Raw genomic sequence first — 15,010 nt, forward strand, 5'->3', positions numbered from 1 at the left:
CAATAACAGGGGACTATTTTCGGGCACTGCATGATATCACTACGCCTCCTGACGCTGTCTGTGTTACAGCAGCAAAGTCATTGATTATTACGCCAGAATGAGAGTATAGTTCCTAGCCATATCTGCCTAGAAAATTGCAACTTTTGTACCTCTCTGGCAGAAGGTTGAACTATGCACGCTCATAAGGCGGAGTCTGTAAGCGGTTATTATCAATGTGACATCATATTGATAGGATGATCCCTGACAGCCTGTTTTGTGTGACTATTGTGGTTTAAAGGAAATTACACAAAGAATGATGGATTTGTGATTCATTTTCTGCTATGAGTTACACATTTAAAAGTGCATTTTTTTAGGTTGGGGGGGTTAATACATATTATCATTTTTGGATAGCCTACCCATTTAAAGTAAAAAAAAATACTGTATTATTTTCAATTCCGTGCAATTCCCTTGGGTTAAATCACACCAGAAAATGTTTCTGTATGACTCGAGCTTTTAAAACAACTCAGCATAGGTTGAATTGGGTTTGTACCTCTTTGACCCAACACTGGGTTGAACAACATAAAACCAAAATGTATTTTGGTGATGATCTGGACCTGCCCTGGTGGAATAGGTCAGTTTCTCCCAGGCCCCTGTGCTACACAGTTTCTGTTAAAGCTTGCTGAAGTTGTGAATGGTCACCAGCCCCTGGCATCTGCATGTGTGCCTGGATCGTGCTTTATGTCTGTGGGCCTGAACTTCGTCACTCAGCTGTTTTGAGTGGGGAAAATAAAGGGGCACCGACACAATGGCCTTGTTCTCTCTGCGTGCACATCCACTGTGCTAACCCGCTTGGAAACGCTCCACTATGGAGTGGCTTTTGATCGCCCTGGCAACCTGTTTGCTAGCCCTCTGCCCTGTCAAAGGTAAGTGCTGGAAGCATCAAGAGCTGGAAAGACATGGTTTATAGCACATGGCCCACAATACATGTGTGAGCTGCTGAAAGGAGATTGATACCAGAATCATTTTGGGAGGTTTATGTAGACCTCTGCTGTGGATTGAAGGCCTGAAGTGCTTTTGTCTATTTCATTCTGTCGAACTAAAGTCTGGTGTATTTATGGATCCCAACATTGTTCTCAAGGGAACGAGTGGAGGTTGGAATATGAAGAAGGACTTAGTCATTACAGCGAGGAGGCCCTCAGAAAGGTATTACAGCAATGATGTGATTTTCATAATGCAGTCATGTTTATGTTAAAATGTCTTTGGTTGTGACTCAAAATGTGGATTTTTATAATGTTGTTTCACGTACATTCCAGGAGTTTCCTGAGAAGACTCGTCCAATCAGTTTCAAACACCCACCTTTCACATGTCCTGACATGAGCCCTTCTTCTTCTGTGCCCACATCAGGTAGGCTGGTCTAGGATCAGTATTTTGAACTTCTGTCCAGGGTCAACTTTGTCTATATCTGCACTGTAAGAAATTATTTGTTTGTTCAAATAAAAAAAAGTTATCTGGTTGGTTGACTGAAAAACATTAGTTGACTCACACTGCAAAAAATGATTTTCAAGAAAAAAAAATCTTAGTATTTTGTCTTGTTTTCAGTAAAAATAACAAGCAAAAAAAACTTCCAATGGGGTAAGCTATTTTTTTTATTTTCTTGAATTTGGTGTTTAAGAAAAATGTTCAAGATTTTTTGCTTACCCCATTGGCAGATTTCTTTGCTTGTTTTATGCAGAAAATCACTTAAATTTGATATTTTATTTTCTTGGGTCGTCTTGCTCATCAAGAAAAAGCTTCTTAATTTAAGAATTTTTTGAATTTTTACTGAAAACAATACAGAAATACTAAGAATTTTTTTTTCTTGAAAATCATTTTTTGCAGTGCACACTTAAAAAAAAATGACTTTCTTACTTAGTATTTTTGTCCTGTTTTCAGTACTGTAGAAATATCTAAAAATTCTTAAATCAAGATGTATTTTCTTGATGAGCAAATGACCTTTGATTTTAGACAAAAAATATAAAATTTAAGTGAATTTGTGCTTTAAAAAAAATCTGCTAATGGAATAAGAATTTACTTAATACAAGAAAAAATCAGCTTGGTTTAAGCATAAATTCGCTTAAATTTTATGTGTTTTGTCCAAAATCTAGACTTATTTTCTTAGGTTATTTGCTCTTCAAGAAAATACATCTTGATTAAATAATTTTTAGATATTTCTACTGAAAACAAGACAAAAATACTAAGTAAGAAAGTTATTTTTTGCAATGCAAGTATATCTATTTTGTCAACTAATATTTTTGAGTTGAATTAACTAGGGCTGGTCAAAAAAAAAATCGATTTTTCGATTAAACGTTTTTTCCCGTGGTTGATTAAAAATCAATTCTCACAGGCCACGAATCAATTTTTTTCAGATTTTAACGTTAATCTAATTACTAGTCTTCTCCACTAGGTCACCCTTTTTTTGCCTTGCGCGATGTTACCAAGGAGCGAGAGGCAAGCATGTCATTTATTCATTCAGTCTATATTATAATATATTATGTAAGGAATAATTGACGACGGGCCATTGAATTATAAGAAAATAATGCACACCCAAGGTGCAATGCCGCGGGTGTGCATTATTTTCAAACAATTCAAATTACCAGAGTCAATTTTTCCTCTTATACCACGGTTACCACACACATTGCTCTAATGCCTCTATTAAAGACATTTGAAAAGTTAGGTGTGCGGTTATCAGAAATTAATGCATACCCACTGAACATTTCTCAGCCAATCAAAAAACTCGAGAATCATAATCGAAAATCGGACCTAGAATCGAAATCGAATCGATTTGATAGCTTGTGAATCGAAATCGAATCGATCTGGAACATCTGAATCGATACCCAGCCCTAGAATTACCTAACCAAAATTTTAAAGCAACCAAGTATCGTACTTTAAAAAAAAATACAGTGTGACTGCAATGAATGCAGCTTAAGCCGGGTACACACCAAAAGATAATCGGGCTGATTTTGGGCCGATTTCCCCCCTTCCGACAATCCTAGCTATCCGAGTATCGCGAAGGTTTCACAGATTATCTTATCAGATTGTCCCTTCATGTGAGGTTTGTTAAGAGTGTCCGAACCTGCTCGGAAGAACGTCGGAGCCGCGCCGATCGCGAATCGTAAATATTCAACATGTCGAATATTTACGATCAGAAATCCTGATGTGTGTGGGGAATCCCGAGGACAAACGCGAGCACGCTATTGAGATTATCACATGAAATGAAACCATATCCAATCAGAAAGCGAGATGAGGGAAGACGGAAGCAGTCATGGTGCAGCACAAAGGCCGCTTCTCAATCAGTAGGTCGCATTTCCAGGCTGTATATACGTCATCAAGACTGTCTTATTTCAGAATATATAAAATTGGCTATTATTTGTTGTTCATCGTATATACTTATGACTTGTGAATGTAATGCTCAGTTAACTTGAATAAACCAGGTTTCATGACGTATGCAGCCTGCATATGCGACCTCAGCAGGCTACAGCCTTCAGATTGAGAAACGGCCAAAGTGAAGTTGATGTGGACAGTAGAGATGGAGGATCAGCTTGTTGATTTGTGGCAACAGCACGAATGTTTATACAACGTGTCTTGTAAAAATTATTCCAAGCACTATCATTAAAATGTCTTCCTGCATATCGTCCGCCATGCTTGTTTTGAAGTCTTGCGAGATTTTGTGGGATTTCCTGTGTTCACAGTCGAGACTCTAATTAAAAATCTGTTTGTGTGTGGTGTGCTGTCTTTAACACATAATGGCACACCACACACTATAGGAGCAAAACGGATAAATCTAGGATTTTTTATCCTCAAGTTTGTGGTCCATCACATTTTTAAAATCTTATAAGATGTAAAAAATCTTCTGGTGTGTACCCAGCATAACTGATCGTAAATCAGTGTGCTATTTTATTATACAAGCTATAGTATTTATATAGTACTTTTTCTTTATAGTTGAGAATAATGAATGAATGTTATATCCTGTTGTGCAATATGTATCACCATTAAACAGAATCTTTAGAGACTATTTTAATGCCCGATCTTGTGATTTGTTGTGTCTCTGTAATAGTTGAACTGGTGAAGGCGGCAGATATCAAAGTGATTGCTGCTCTTGGGGACTCTTTAACGGTGAGTGCAGTCATTTACCTTTTTAGTCCACATTTAATGAACACCATTCATTTGCTAGTTTACAACTAAAGTCATTCTGTATAGTGTCTTTTAACCAGGATGAATCATTCATGAGGTGAAATGGGTAAACAAGTACAAAATTGCAGACAAATCAATGGTGTTGCTAATAGAACAAAGTTACATCTAAAAATAGCATAAAAGGTAATAATAATAATTTCATCACTTTTAGACAGCCATTGGTGCAAATGCGACCACAGTTCTTGGCATACCTATTGAATTTCGACACGTGTCATGGAGGTAAACATTTACTGGTATTACTGATACTATACTCTTAAAATGCCTGGGTTGTTTTTGATAGTAAATGAAAATAAGAGCCGGCTTCACTTAATGTGCATATAATTAAACTTTAAGAGTGCTGGCCTAGATAATTACAATACATAAAGTAGGAGAGAGGCCGCTCTATGCATAAATACTTCATTTGCACAAACGCGTTTCCATGCATGCCTTCTTCAGTGTGCAACAAGGTACAATGTAATCAATCTTATATACCCACACCCATTGGCACACCCATATTAACACCAGCCAATGCTGTTAAAGTTATATCCAGTCCAATAATGTCACTCATGTTTCAACCAGTCCATCAATGAAAGACAACAATTGCTGTCCATACCCACAATGAACATACAATCCACATATTAGTTTTCCATTTATAAAAAACAACTTCGTGAAAGATCTTCATTCATGCCATATTGGGTAAATATTGGACAGAACACATGCTGGGTTAAAAATTACCCAGTGTTGGGTTGTTGTTATGCAATAACTCAGCAGTTGGGTTAAAACAACCCAGCATTGGGTCAGTTTTAACCCAGCGATGTGTTCTGATGTCCAATATTTACCCATTATGGGTCAAAAATAACCCAACCATTTTTAGAATGTAATATAACATTAGTTTTGCTTTCATTTGCTTATGTTAAAGACTTTATGTGAGGACATTAATTCATGCTCTTTTGTTAATATTTGAACAAGCTCAAATTCTGGTGTGGAATGATACCGGAATATTATTAAAGTGTATCTTTCATTGTGTTTGCGTATTTATAGCATTGGTGGCTATGGATCCTTTCAAGACGTCATTACACTTGCAAGTATGCATTTTTACCATATATCAGAGTCTGCATAAAAAATATTCAATGCTGGGTTATTGTCAAAAGGGAAAATTCCTGACCTTGGGTTACATTAACGCAGACAATGTTTCTATTTGACCCAACAATGGGTTACAACAACCCAAGCACAGGTTAAATTACAACCCAACGGGTTTTGGTTCATCCCTTTATGAAAATAAACCAGCATTTATTTAGAGTGTAGTTTGGCCAAAACCAGTGAAAATTACATCAGTGAATTAGTATAAACCAGAATAAATCATTAAATTAATCCATGTGCACAATTTTTTTAAACATCTTACCTTTTCTGTGATAGATATTATTAGACTATTCAATCCTACTTTAATTGGACCCGCCCCAACCCAGACTGTTCATGGAACTCCAGCGCCTCTGTGTGAGACAGGATTTAATCTGGCTGTAACCGGACATAACACCTTGTAAATGCCAGTACATCACTTGTCATACTTCATAAATTGTTGTTAAGGACAAAACAAACACATGCACATATCGCTGAACACATGCATATTTTAAACTTTACATTCAATTACTAATGTGATGTATAATCAGATAACAATTTGAATTTTGCATCTTTTTCTAGTAATCTTCCTGAACAAGTCAGACATTTGATTGACACACTGAAAACGTACGAGGTAAGGAGCTCCTGACTTACAGTTTTTTCTAATGACAACCTAAAGCTGTACAGTAATTCTTCTAGTTTTTACTGTGTGTTTCTGTCATATACCTTTTGACTCAGATTTATTCATTCAGTTCAGGTTTTGTGTAATTATATTAACATTAATTATCTCCCATCTTTTTCTACAGGATATAAACTTTGATGAGGACTGGAAACTCTTGACCGTTCTTATTGGGATGAATGACATTTGTGATTACTGCAAAGACAAGGTATTGCTTACAAAGCTATTTTCTGAATGAATCTATTTTAGAAGGAAGATACAAATTTTGTTTTAAAGGAGGCTTTTCACAAGACTTTTTAAGATGTAAAAAAAATCTTTGGTGTCCCCAGAGTACATATGTAAAGTTTTAGCTCAAAATACCCCACAGATAATTCATTATAACATGTTAAAAATGCCAATTTGTAGGTGCTTGCAAAAATTGGCTGTTTTGGGTGTTCTTTAAAATGCAAATGAGATGATGAAATGCAAACACTGATCACAATAATGGTGGTTTGTTGAAATTGAAACTCAATTGTGCTGTCAATTATTTTCTCTCTCTCTCTTGATTTCTCTCTGCACTAAATGGCAGTGCCGTGGTTGGATAGCGCTGATTAAAGGGTGGTATTATAATGACATCACAAGGGGAGCCACATTTTTAATTTTAAATAAACCTAATTTTTCAACTGCTTGCAGAGAATGGTTTACCATTTTCTAGGTTATTAGATGCACTGGGCATTCAATTATAGAAAAGTTGGATTTTCATGATATGTCCCCTTTAAATATCAAACTGTGATATATGGAGGTACAAATGTTAAATTCATTGTAAATACAGATGCTTGCAGAGATGATCATCAGTGTCTTAAAGGAATAGTCTACTCTTTTTTAATATTAAAATATGTTATTACCTTAACTAAGAATTAATAACAAAATAAAACGTAACGCGTTTCTAAGCGGATTTAAAAGAGGAACTATATTTTATGGCGTAATAGCACTTTTGGGAGGTCCACTCCCCTTCTCACTCTCATAATGGGAGAGGGAGGGTGTTACTGCGCAGAGTCGAAGTACTCCCAAAAGTGCTATTACGCCATAAAATATAGTTCCTCTTTTAAATCCGCTTAGGAAAGCGCTACGTTTTATTTTGTACCACCAAACTTGCTCGTATAACTACTCGTCTTAAATAGGAAAAACGTTGATGTGTTTGGTCACTTCTAACTTTATCTCTAAATGGTACCATTGAATGAATGGGGCTAAGCTAAATGCTATCGAAGCGTCGCAGCGCGCTCCAGCGCTTACGTGCACGCACACAGATGATAGAGGGATGTATCAACAATTCTTAGTTAAGGTAATAACATATTTTAATATTGAAAATGAGTAGACTATTCCTTTAAGGATGTTTCATTTTTATCAATAGCGTTCTTTAAAATGGGTTTACAATAAGTGGCAATGAATGACTTTTGTTTTGTATTTATGAGATGTTATTTTTAAGAGAACTAAATGTATGTCCTCTATTTTTACCCACAGTCCCTTTTTTCAGTGGAGAACTTTGTCCATTACATGACCGTGTCCTTGGAGATGCTGAGGAATGAGGTGGATCTTTAGTAGTACTGTACTGTACTGTAATGTATTACTGTTACCTTTTTCTTGGTCACAAAAAAATCTTAATTTTGATTGTTTTAAAATTATTAATTTTAATTGTTTTATTATTATGTTTTTTTCAAAAACTATGAAAATATACTGTGAGTTGATTATGATAAGATTTCACTCTATATGTATGTGTTACTGTGGGAGTTTTTACATTGATTGAATTTAGATGGCATTTTCTCTGTGTGCAGGTTCCTCGAATGATAGTGAATGTGGTTCAGATACTGCCCATGGAGACCCTGAGGGAAGTACAAAAGCCCACCCCAGGATGTCTGCTTCAAAGGTTTAGGATATAAAATTGAGCTTATAACACAACTACAACTGAAATTCATGAATATAAATCATTGTAGACTCTTTAATAATTAAATGTTAGTGTAGAGTATCACTTATGATTATGTGTAATAACTTTCTTCCTGTCAGAATTTTAATACAAATAATCATTTACATTTTTCTATTTAGTGTTAAAGGTTCATTTCACTCTTATTCAATGCTTTGATATCTCCAGGTCATTTTGCTCCTGTCTGGTAAAGCCTGCTGCTGGATCCGCTGATCTGAAGGAACTGATCGGAGTCAACCTGGAATTCCAGGTATGTTTGTGTTGACAATTATTTATATACAGAAAACGTGGATTTATATACAGGTAACCTATGCTGGGTTTTTTTAAAAGTGTTGCTGTAGTAAAAACTGCAAATAAAACCTCTTCGATGTCCAAGTGTGCTTGCTTTATCCTGCAAATGTGCTTCTAAATCTCTTTTTCGGTTGTCTCAGAATGCATTGGAGAAGTTATTGTACAGTGGCCGTTTCTTTAAGGATGACTTTGCTGTAGTTTTGCAGCCGTTCCTCAAACACGCAAATCCACCAAGACTCCCCGTAAGAAGGCTATTAACAAATATAGCCTGTCTGTGAAATCCAGGCTAAAGTCTCATAATCTGTTTGATTTCAATCATTTGATTTAACTTTAATTTTAGTGTTTGACATGGCCTAAGTCAATATTAAATATATCAAGGTTATACAGTTGTGTTAAAAAATAGCAGTATATTAATAAAAGTGAAAAAGTGCAGAAATGTTAGAAATAGATTTTATTTCATTATTTCAAATGTTTTAAAAATATTACACATTCAATGCCACATCAAAGCATTAGCAAAATGTACAAGTCTGTCTTGTTCTTTTAAAGGGAAGCAAAGAAAACGAATATTAAGCTGTTAGAAAATAGCAGTGTCAACCTTTTCTCTTTAGACACTTAAACTATAGATGTTTCTTAAGATTTAACTTCGCTTAAACTATTAAATTGCTAATATTTAGTTGCATAACCATTGTTGTTGATAACTGTGTCAAATCGATGCAACCAACTTTTGACACATACACAGCAAAAATGACTTTCTTACTTAGTATTTTTGTCTTGTTTTTAGTAAAAATATCTAAAAATTCTTAAATTAAGATGTATTTTCTTGATAAGCAAAACGACCCAAGAAAATAAGTCTTTAGACCAAAAATATCAAATTTAAGTGATTTTTGCATAAAACAAGCAAAAAAATCTGCCAATGGGGTAAGCTAATTTTTCTTGAATTTAGTGTTTAAGAAAAATGTTCAAGATTTTTTGCTTACCCATTGGCAGATTTTTTTTGCTTGTTTTATGCACAAAATCACTTAAATTTGATATTTTGGTCTAAAAACTAGACTTTTTTCCTGGGTCGTTTTGCTCATCAAGAAAAAGCATCTTAATTTAAGAATTTTCTAATTTTTTAAGATTTTTTTTCTTGAAAATAAATTTTTGCAGTGTAAGTAAGGCATGTTTGTTAAAACTAGTTAAATTTCCTAATTTATCTAAGGCCTAGTCCTGGTTTAAGCTAATCTTTATCCGGGAAACCACCCCTATAAGATTTAAGTAAATTTGTGCATAAAACAAAAAAAAAATCTGCCAATGGGGTAAGCAAATTTTTCTTGAATTTTTAAAGAAAGTGTTTAAGAAAAAAGTTTTTCAAACTAATTCACTTATTTTTTGTCTATTTTGCTCATCAGGAAAATGCATCTTGATTTAAAAATGTATAGATATTTGTACTTTAAACAAGACAAAAAATACTTGATCATGTTTAGAAACATGTATTTCAGCCCAGGATCCACAGTTCCTGTCAATTTTAATGTCACCCCACAAGTTTTTAATGGGGTAGAGATCAGTGGCTTGAGCTGGCCACTCCATAACCTCAATCCTTTTGGTCTGGAACCAAGATTTTGCCCTCTTGCTTGTGTGTTTGGGGTTGTTGTCTTGTTGAAACACCCATTTTAGGGGCATTTCCTCTTCTGCAAAGGGCAACATAATCTCTTCAATTTTGATGTATTCAAACTGATCCATATTCCCTTGCATACGATAAATTGGCCCAACATCGTAGTATGAAAAACACCCCCATACCATATTTTTTGCACCACCATGCATGGTTACCTGTCTTCACAGTGTAATGTGGCTTGAATTCAGTATACCCGGGTCACTAGACCCAAAAAGAACAATTTTTACTTTCAACAGGCCACAAAATGTTACGCCATTTTTCTTGGGCCAGTTGATGTGTTGGTGCCTTTTTTAACAATGGTGCTTTATGGGGGCTTCTTGCAAACAGCTTCAATCAGATGTCTTCTGACTGTCACAGTACTTACAGATCATCTTAGACCATCTTTGATCTTTCTAGAGGTGATGAAAGGCTGAATCTTTGCCATCTTGAGTCTGACTATTCATCAATCTGTTTTTACAGTAATTTACGTGTTTTGGGTTTTGTTGCTATTAAAGCATTTGAGATCATTTTAGCTGAGCATCATAAACTTTGCTGCGTTTCTTTATACCTTTTCCCCTCTCAAATCAACTTTTTAATCAAATTACATTGATTGTTCCTCCAAGCAGTATTTGAAACGACTCATTTTACTTAGAAATTCAGAAGCAGATATATTTTATAACAATAGGGTGAAATATTTGCTTCCCCTCTTTCTTAATAAATGACAAGAATGAGCTTCTTTCACAGAATGAACTCATTTTCTAATTAAACTTCACACTGCTATTATTTTCATTACGACCCTTTTAATGCATGAGTCAATTATTCAGAACAAGTAGCGTGGATATCATTACCAACGCATCTGTTGTTTTTCTGTTACACTACTACATCTGTAAGTAAATAATTAGCAATGCAGAAATATTACTACTACCAATAACAGGGGTTTATCAGGGTAATGTTGTTGCACTGCTATTTTTTTAACACAACTGTATTTTCACAGGATGTTCTTTATATATGTATTATGATTTTGTGTAAATCACAAAAAACATTATCAGACTTTATCTGGGTTTTCGCAGGCAGGGTCACATATTACAGAAACTGTACCGCTAGCTCCATATTGGGATTTTAAGTGACCATATAATTTTCATTGGTCAGAATGGGAAGATTGACATGAGCTTCTTTACCCCTGACTGCTTCCACTTTACCATAAAAGGACACGAGGAGCTGGCCAAGGGACTCTGGAACAACATGGTAAACAATGTTGAGTTCTTTAAATCTCCACAAATTAAAAAATCTGACCACTTCTGCCATAATCATACAGGTAGTGCTACTGAAACTGTTTTCAATGCTTTAAATTGGATTATTATACAGATATGTAGTCAATATCTAAAGTTTTTTCTCATCTCTTATTTGTGTGGGAAGTTTCAACCTGAGGGGGAGAAGTTCATGGTGGAGAGCTTTTCAAACCCTATTGAGCTCAGTTGCCCCCCTGTGGTAAGAAATAATTACTGTTATTATTTTATTATGCCATTCATCCTAAAATGTCACTATTAAGTGTTGGATTCACTTACTAAAACCCTTCTCTGTTTTCTCGTGCACAAACTAACAAAACACAGGGTCATCCTTACATTTACACCAGACCTGCAAAGACTGTGATACCACGGTCATCTGTCAACAGACCAGCAGCTCTCCGTCTCATGCTTGTCTTGGCTTTCTTTCAACTCTGGTTGGCTGTAAATCTGGTCTCTTTGTAGGATGTCCATATGGAGTATTATGGTACATGATGTCTGCCCAACTCCATGTTCTACTTGGCCTGGATCACTTAACAAGGTGCTGGGTTGTTTTTGGCTCATGTCTGGGTGGATATTGGATAGAACAAAAATTACCTAATGCTGTGTTGCTGTTACCCAACCATGTGTTGACTTGACCCAGCATTGGGTGTGTGTTTTGTCCAACGTTCGCCCAGCCATGGGTTGAAAACAATTTTGCATTTTTAGAGTGAAATCATTTTTTTGAAGACTGCTTGGATTTTAAACAAATGTGGTTCTATTTAGAGACTTCAGGGTAGTCTGTAAATCTGGAAAATGAGTAAACAACAAAAACAAAATTAGGCTACCACTTTAAATTGCTCTATCTGTTCAATGGACAGCAAAATGAACCCCTCAGAATGGAAAAGTGTGCTAACCTGATAACCTTTTCTGATATACTTAACCAAAATAGCACAACAGCAGATGTGCAGCCACATTTAGCTCTGTGTAATGGTGCTGTAATCAATTTAAGGATGTAAGGTAATAGTGTAAGCTAATTCAAGCTGGTTTGGACAAAAATTGCCAGAGGTTAAACTGTAAGCTTGTTAAACCTCTGTGGATACTGGAATTGAATGTTGGGTGATTGTTTTGCTTGTGACAGCTTGGTGAAAAGGTTTTATTGCCCAAGTTCTTTGCTTTGGATGCTGCAACAAGAGAAGTGATTTAATTCTTCTCAAATAAAGCTTTCAGATGGGATTTTTTCCTGTCTTAATTTTGTCCTTTTTTTGTTTTTACTTATGCTTGAGTCACTGTTTGGACTTTTTGAATAAACCGTTACATTTACATATCAAATTCATGAAAATGTACTTCTACCCTCTTGTGGCGATCGCTCTCTGATGACGTCAGCTAGACAGCTTGGGTGGGAGCATCTCTTAACTCCGCCCTCTCCAAATGTCAGTCTGATGCCAGTTCCATTTTTGAATGAAAAATATTTAAAGGACAAGTTTGGTATTTTACACTTAAAGCCCTGTTTTCAGATTGTTTATGATGAAATAGAACGGTTTTGACTGAAATTTCGACATATGTAGCTGCCCCAAAAATTTTCAAGTGTTTGTTGTTTCACCTCCCACCTCTACAATGGGTGTATAGGTGCACTGGACCAATCCTTTCTAAAATGCATTAAACTTTAGTTTACAAAGACGTGAAACTCACCGAGTGGTCAGGAGCGTTCACTGATATGCTCACACAAAAATCGCTGCAAAAGATGCTTTCCAACAGGTGTTTTATCGTAGTTTTTGCCAACTCCATTGACTTGTATTAGATGTGCTGTGAGGTACGGTATTACTCCGCGTCGGGAACTTTGTATTCTTGCAATTGGCAAAGGTGGATTATCGTCACCAACTGGGCTGAAGTGTCTATTATTTAAGCTCTCAGCTGAAGAATATACGGGTGTGAGGCGTTTGGAAAAATAGGTCCACAAGTTTACAACGAATGCTAAAACACCTGTTGGAAAACATCTTTGCAGCGATTTTTGTGTGAGCATATCAGTCAATACTTTTTAAATTTTAAACTGATGCAAAGGCTTCAGAACCTTTAAAATGAATTAACTCTCTTAATTGTGTACTTGATTAGGATCTGGATCTCACTGAGATGTGTCATGAATGCTTGCAATTAGCACAACATGCCCACAAGCCAGTGTTACATCAATCATCAGAGAATTTAAAAATGATATTTACCACAGTATTAACATTAAGAATAAGGCAAATGGGATGTGGTATGCTTTTTGTTTATTTCAAAAATAAAATAACTCATGCTGACAGATACGAAATAGCAAAATTTTTGGTAATGTACCTGCTCATGTCAACATCATCTTTCCCAACAGTGCAAACAGCTTCCACTATTGTACAAATTATGAAAGCCCACTAAAGTAAAGCTACAATGTGCATTACCCATTAGTATGTCGTAGTGCTTGCATACTCCTAAAATCTATACTTTCTCATAACAGAACAGTAGTTGTTGATAGCAAATGGGCTATAATGAGGTTTGTGTATTTATGTACTGTACAGTAGATGTTATGTGTAAATTTAGGTTAATTTAGTTTGCAAACACTTTGCTCTCACTCTCCCAAATGCTCCAGTAAAGTGCCGCCAGCTCTCCTTTACTCATGACATCTCCTGCTACTCTCTTCCTAATGCATCTTTACCCCGGCTCAAGAAATTAGATGGTGATGTAATCAAATACAGCTCCCTTGAGCTCCATCAGTCACAGTCTTTGCCAGTGTTTAATGGAGTCCATTTCTAATTGAATTACGTTCTGAATGGCAGGCTCCTGAACGACTTCTGTTTCGTATTCAACTCAAAGACTCGTGTTAATACAATACCTAATCCCACTTTATAGGTGCATGGCTTTAACAACTGTGTACTTACTGTACAAAGATAAGAAAAGCTAATAAAACAAAACATTATTATTTACTGTAGTGAAGTGTAATAAAATTCAGTAAATATTAAAGTATTTTACCACAGTTTATCAATTAACTACAGTTGCACAGAATATATTAACATATATTAATATTAAGTGTAGTATTTACTATAATATGCTACAGTATACAATTTAGTACAGTTTAGTGTAGTAAATATTAAAGTATACTACATACTACAGTTTATCAATTCACTATAGTTAATACTGCAAAATACTAAAGTATAAATTAAAAAAGTGTAGTAATATACTGCAGAATGCTACAGTTTTTGTTATTGTTAGTTATTGTTTGTATACATGTGATGTTTTAGGAATATTTAGGGTTAGTGATAGAGGCAAGACTATAAGTACATGCATATACTTTTTAATGCTGGTACAATGTACAACACAATAATTTATCTATTTTACTTCTGTATGGAGAAGTTAAAATGCCATATAAAAAACTTTATCACAACCTGGTTTTTAATTTAAAGGGGACATTTCACAAGACTTTAAAGATGTAAAATAGATCCCCAGACTAGGGGTGAAAGTACCATTTTTGAGAAAAAAATACATGTTTAGAAACATGTACTTCAGCCCGGGATCCACAGTTCCTGTCAATTTCCTGTCAAAAAAAGATAATGTCAGCTGGGACGAAAGTAACACAAAGGTGGGTCAAAAGATTTTTGTGTTACACTTGTTTTTATTAAATATACATGACTATGACCTTGTTAATAACTGCAAACATACTTTGTCATTTATCTTTGCAAAAAATAATGAAATTCATTTTAAATTTCAGTTTCATCAAATGTTTCAAAAGCAACCCGACAGTACAAACTTGAATTGTTGAGAATAAAACTTTTTTCAACAGTATGAAAACTATGAAAATTAAATCAAATTAGAATAATATACATTTTCAACATATTGCAAAAGTATTAGCAGCGGGACAA

General features: G+C 35.1%; 1 protein-coding gene across 4 annotated transcripts; it reads left to right on the forward strand.

Annotated features, from left to right (window-relative positions):
- The first annotated feature begins 427 nt into the window (after positions 1-427).
- On the forward strand, positions 428-12,362 carry LOC129430049 (phospholipase B1, membrane-associated). Of its 4 annotated transcripts, none has more exons than XR_012358650.1 (16): positions 429-902; positions 1,118-1,182; positions 1,293-1,383; positions 4,073-4,131; positions 4,361-4,428; positions 5,230-5,273; positions 5,605-5,725; positions 5,887-5,938; positions 6,111-6,191; positions 7,484-7,549; positions 7,795-7,886; positions 8,109-8,190; positions 8,372-8,473; positions 11,014-11,179; positions 11,281-11,352; positions 11,475-11,551. XR_012358650.1 is itself a non-coding variant. In XM_073856053.1 (16 exons), exons 1-16 carry the CDS (start codon positions 845-847, stop codon positions 11,512-11,514), a joined length of 1,131 nt encoding a protein of 376 aa, XP_073712154.1. In that variant the 5' UTR covers positions 434-844; the 3' UTR covers positions 11,515-12,362. The 4 variants fall into 4 exon arrangements, 2 of the variants coding, with proteins under 2 accessions (XP_073712154.1, XP_055043026.1); XM_073856053.1 differs by having other exon boundaries at positions 434-902; positions 11,072-11,109; positions 11,475-12,362; XM_055187051.2 differs by having other exon boundaries at positions 439-902; positions 11,014-11,109; positions 11,475-12,362.
- Positions 12,363-15,010: the final 2,648 nt, after the last annotated feature.

Source organism: Misgurnus anguillicaudatus, chromosome 18 (assembly GCF_027580225.2).
Source record: "Misgurnus anguillicaudatus chromosome 18, ASM2758022v2, whole genome shotgun sequence".
NCBI classification, from domain to species: Eukaryota; Metazoa; Chordata; class Actinopteri; order Cypriniformes; family Cobitidae; genus Misgurnus; species Misgurnus anguillicaudatus.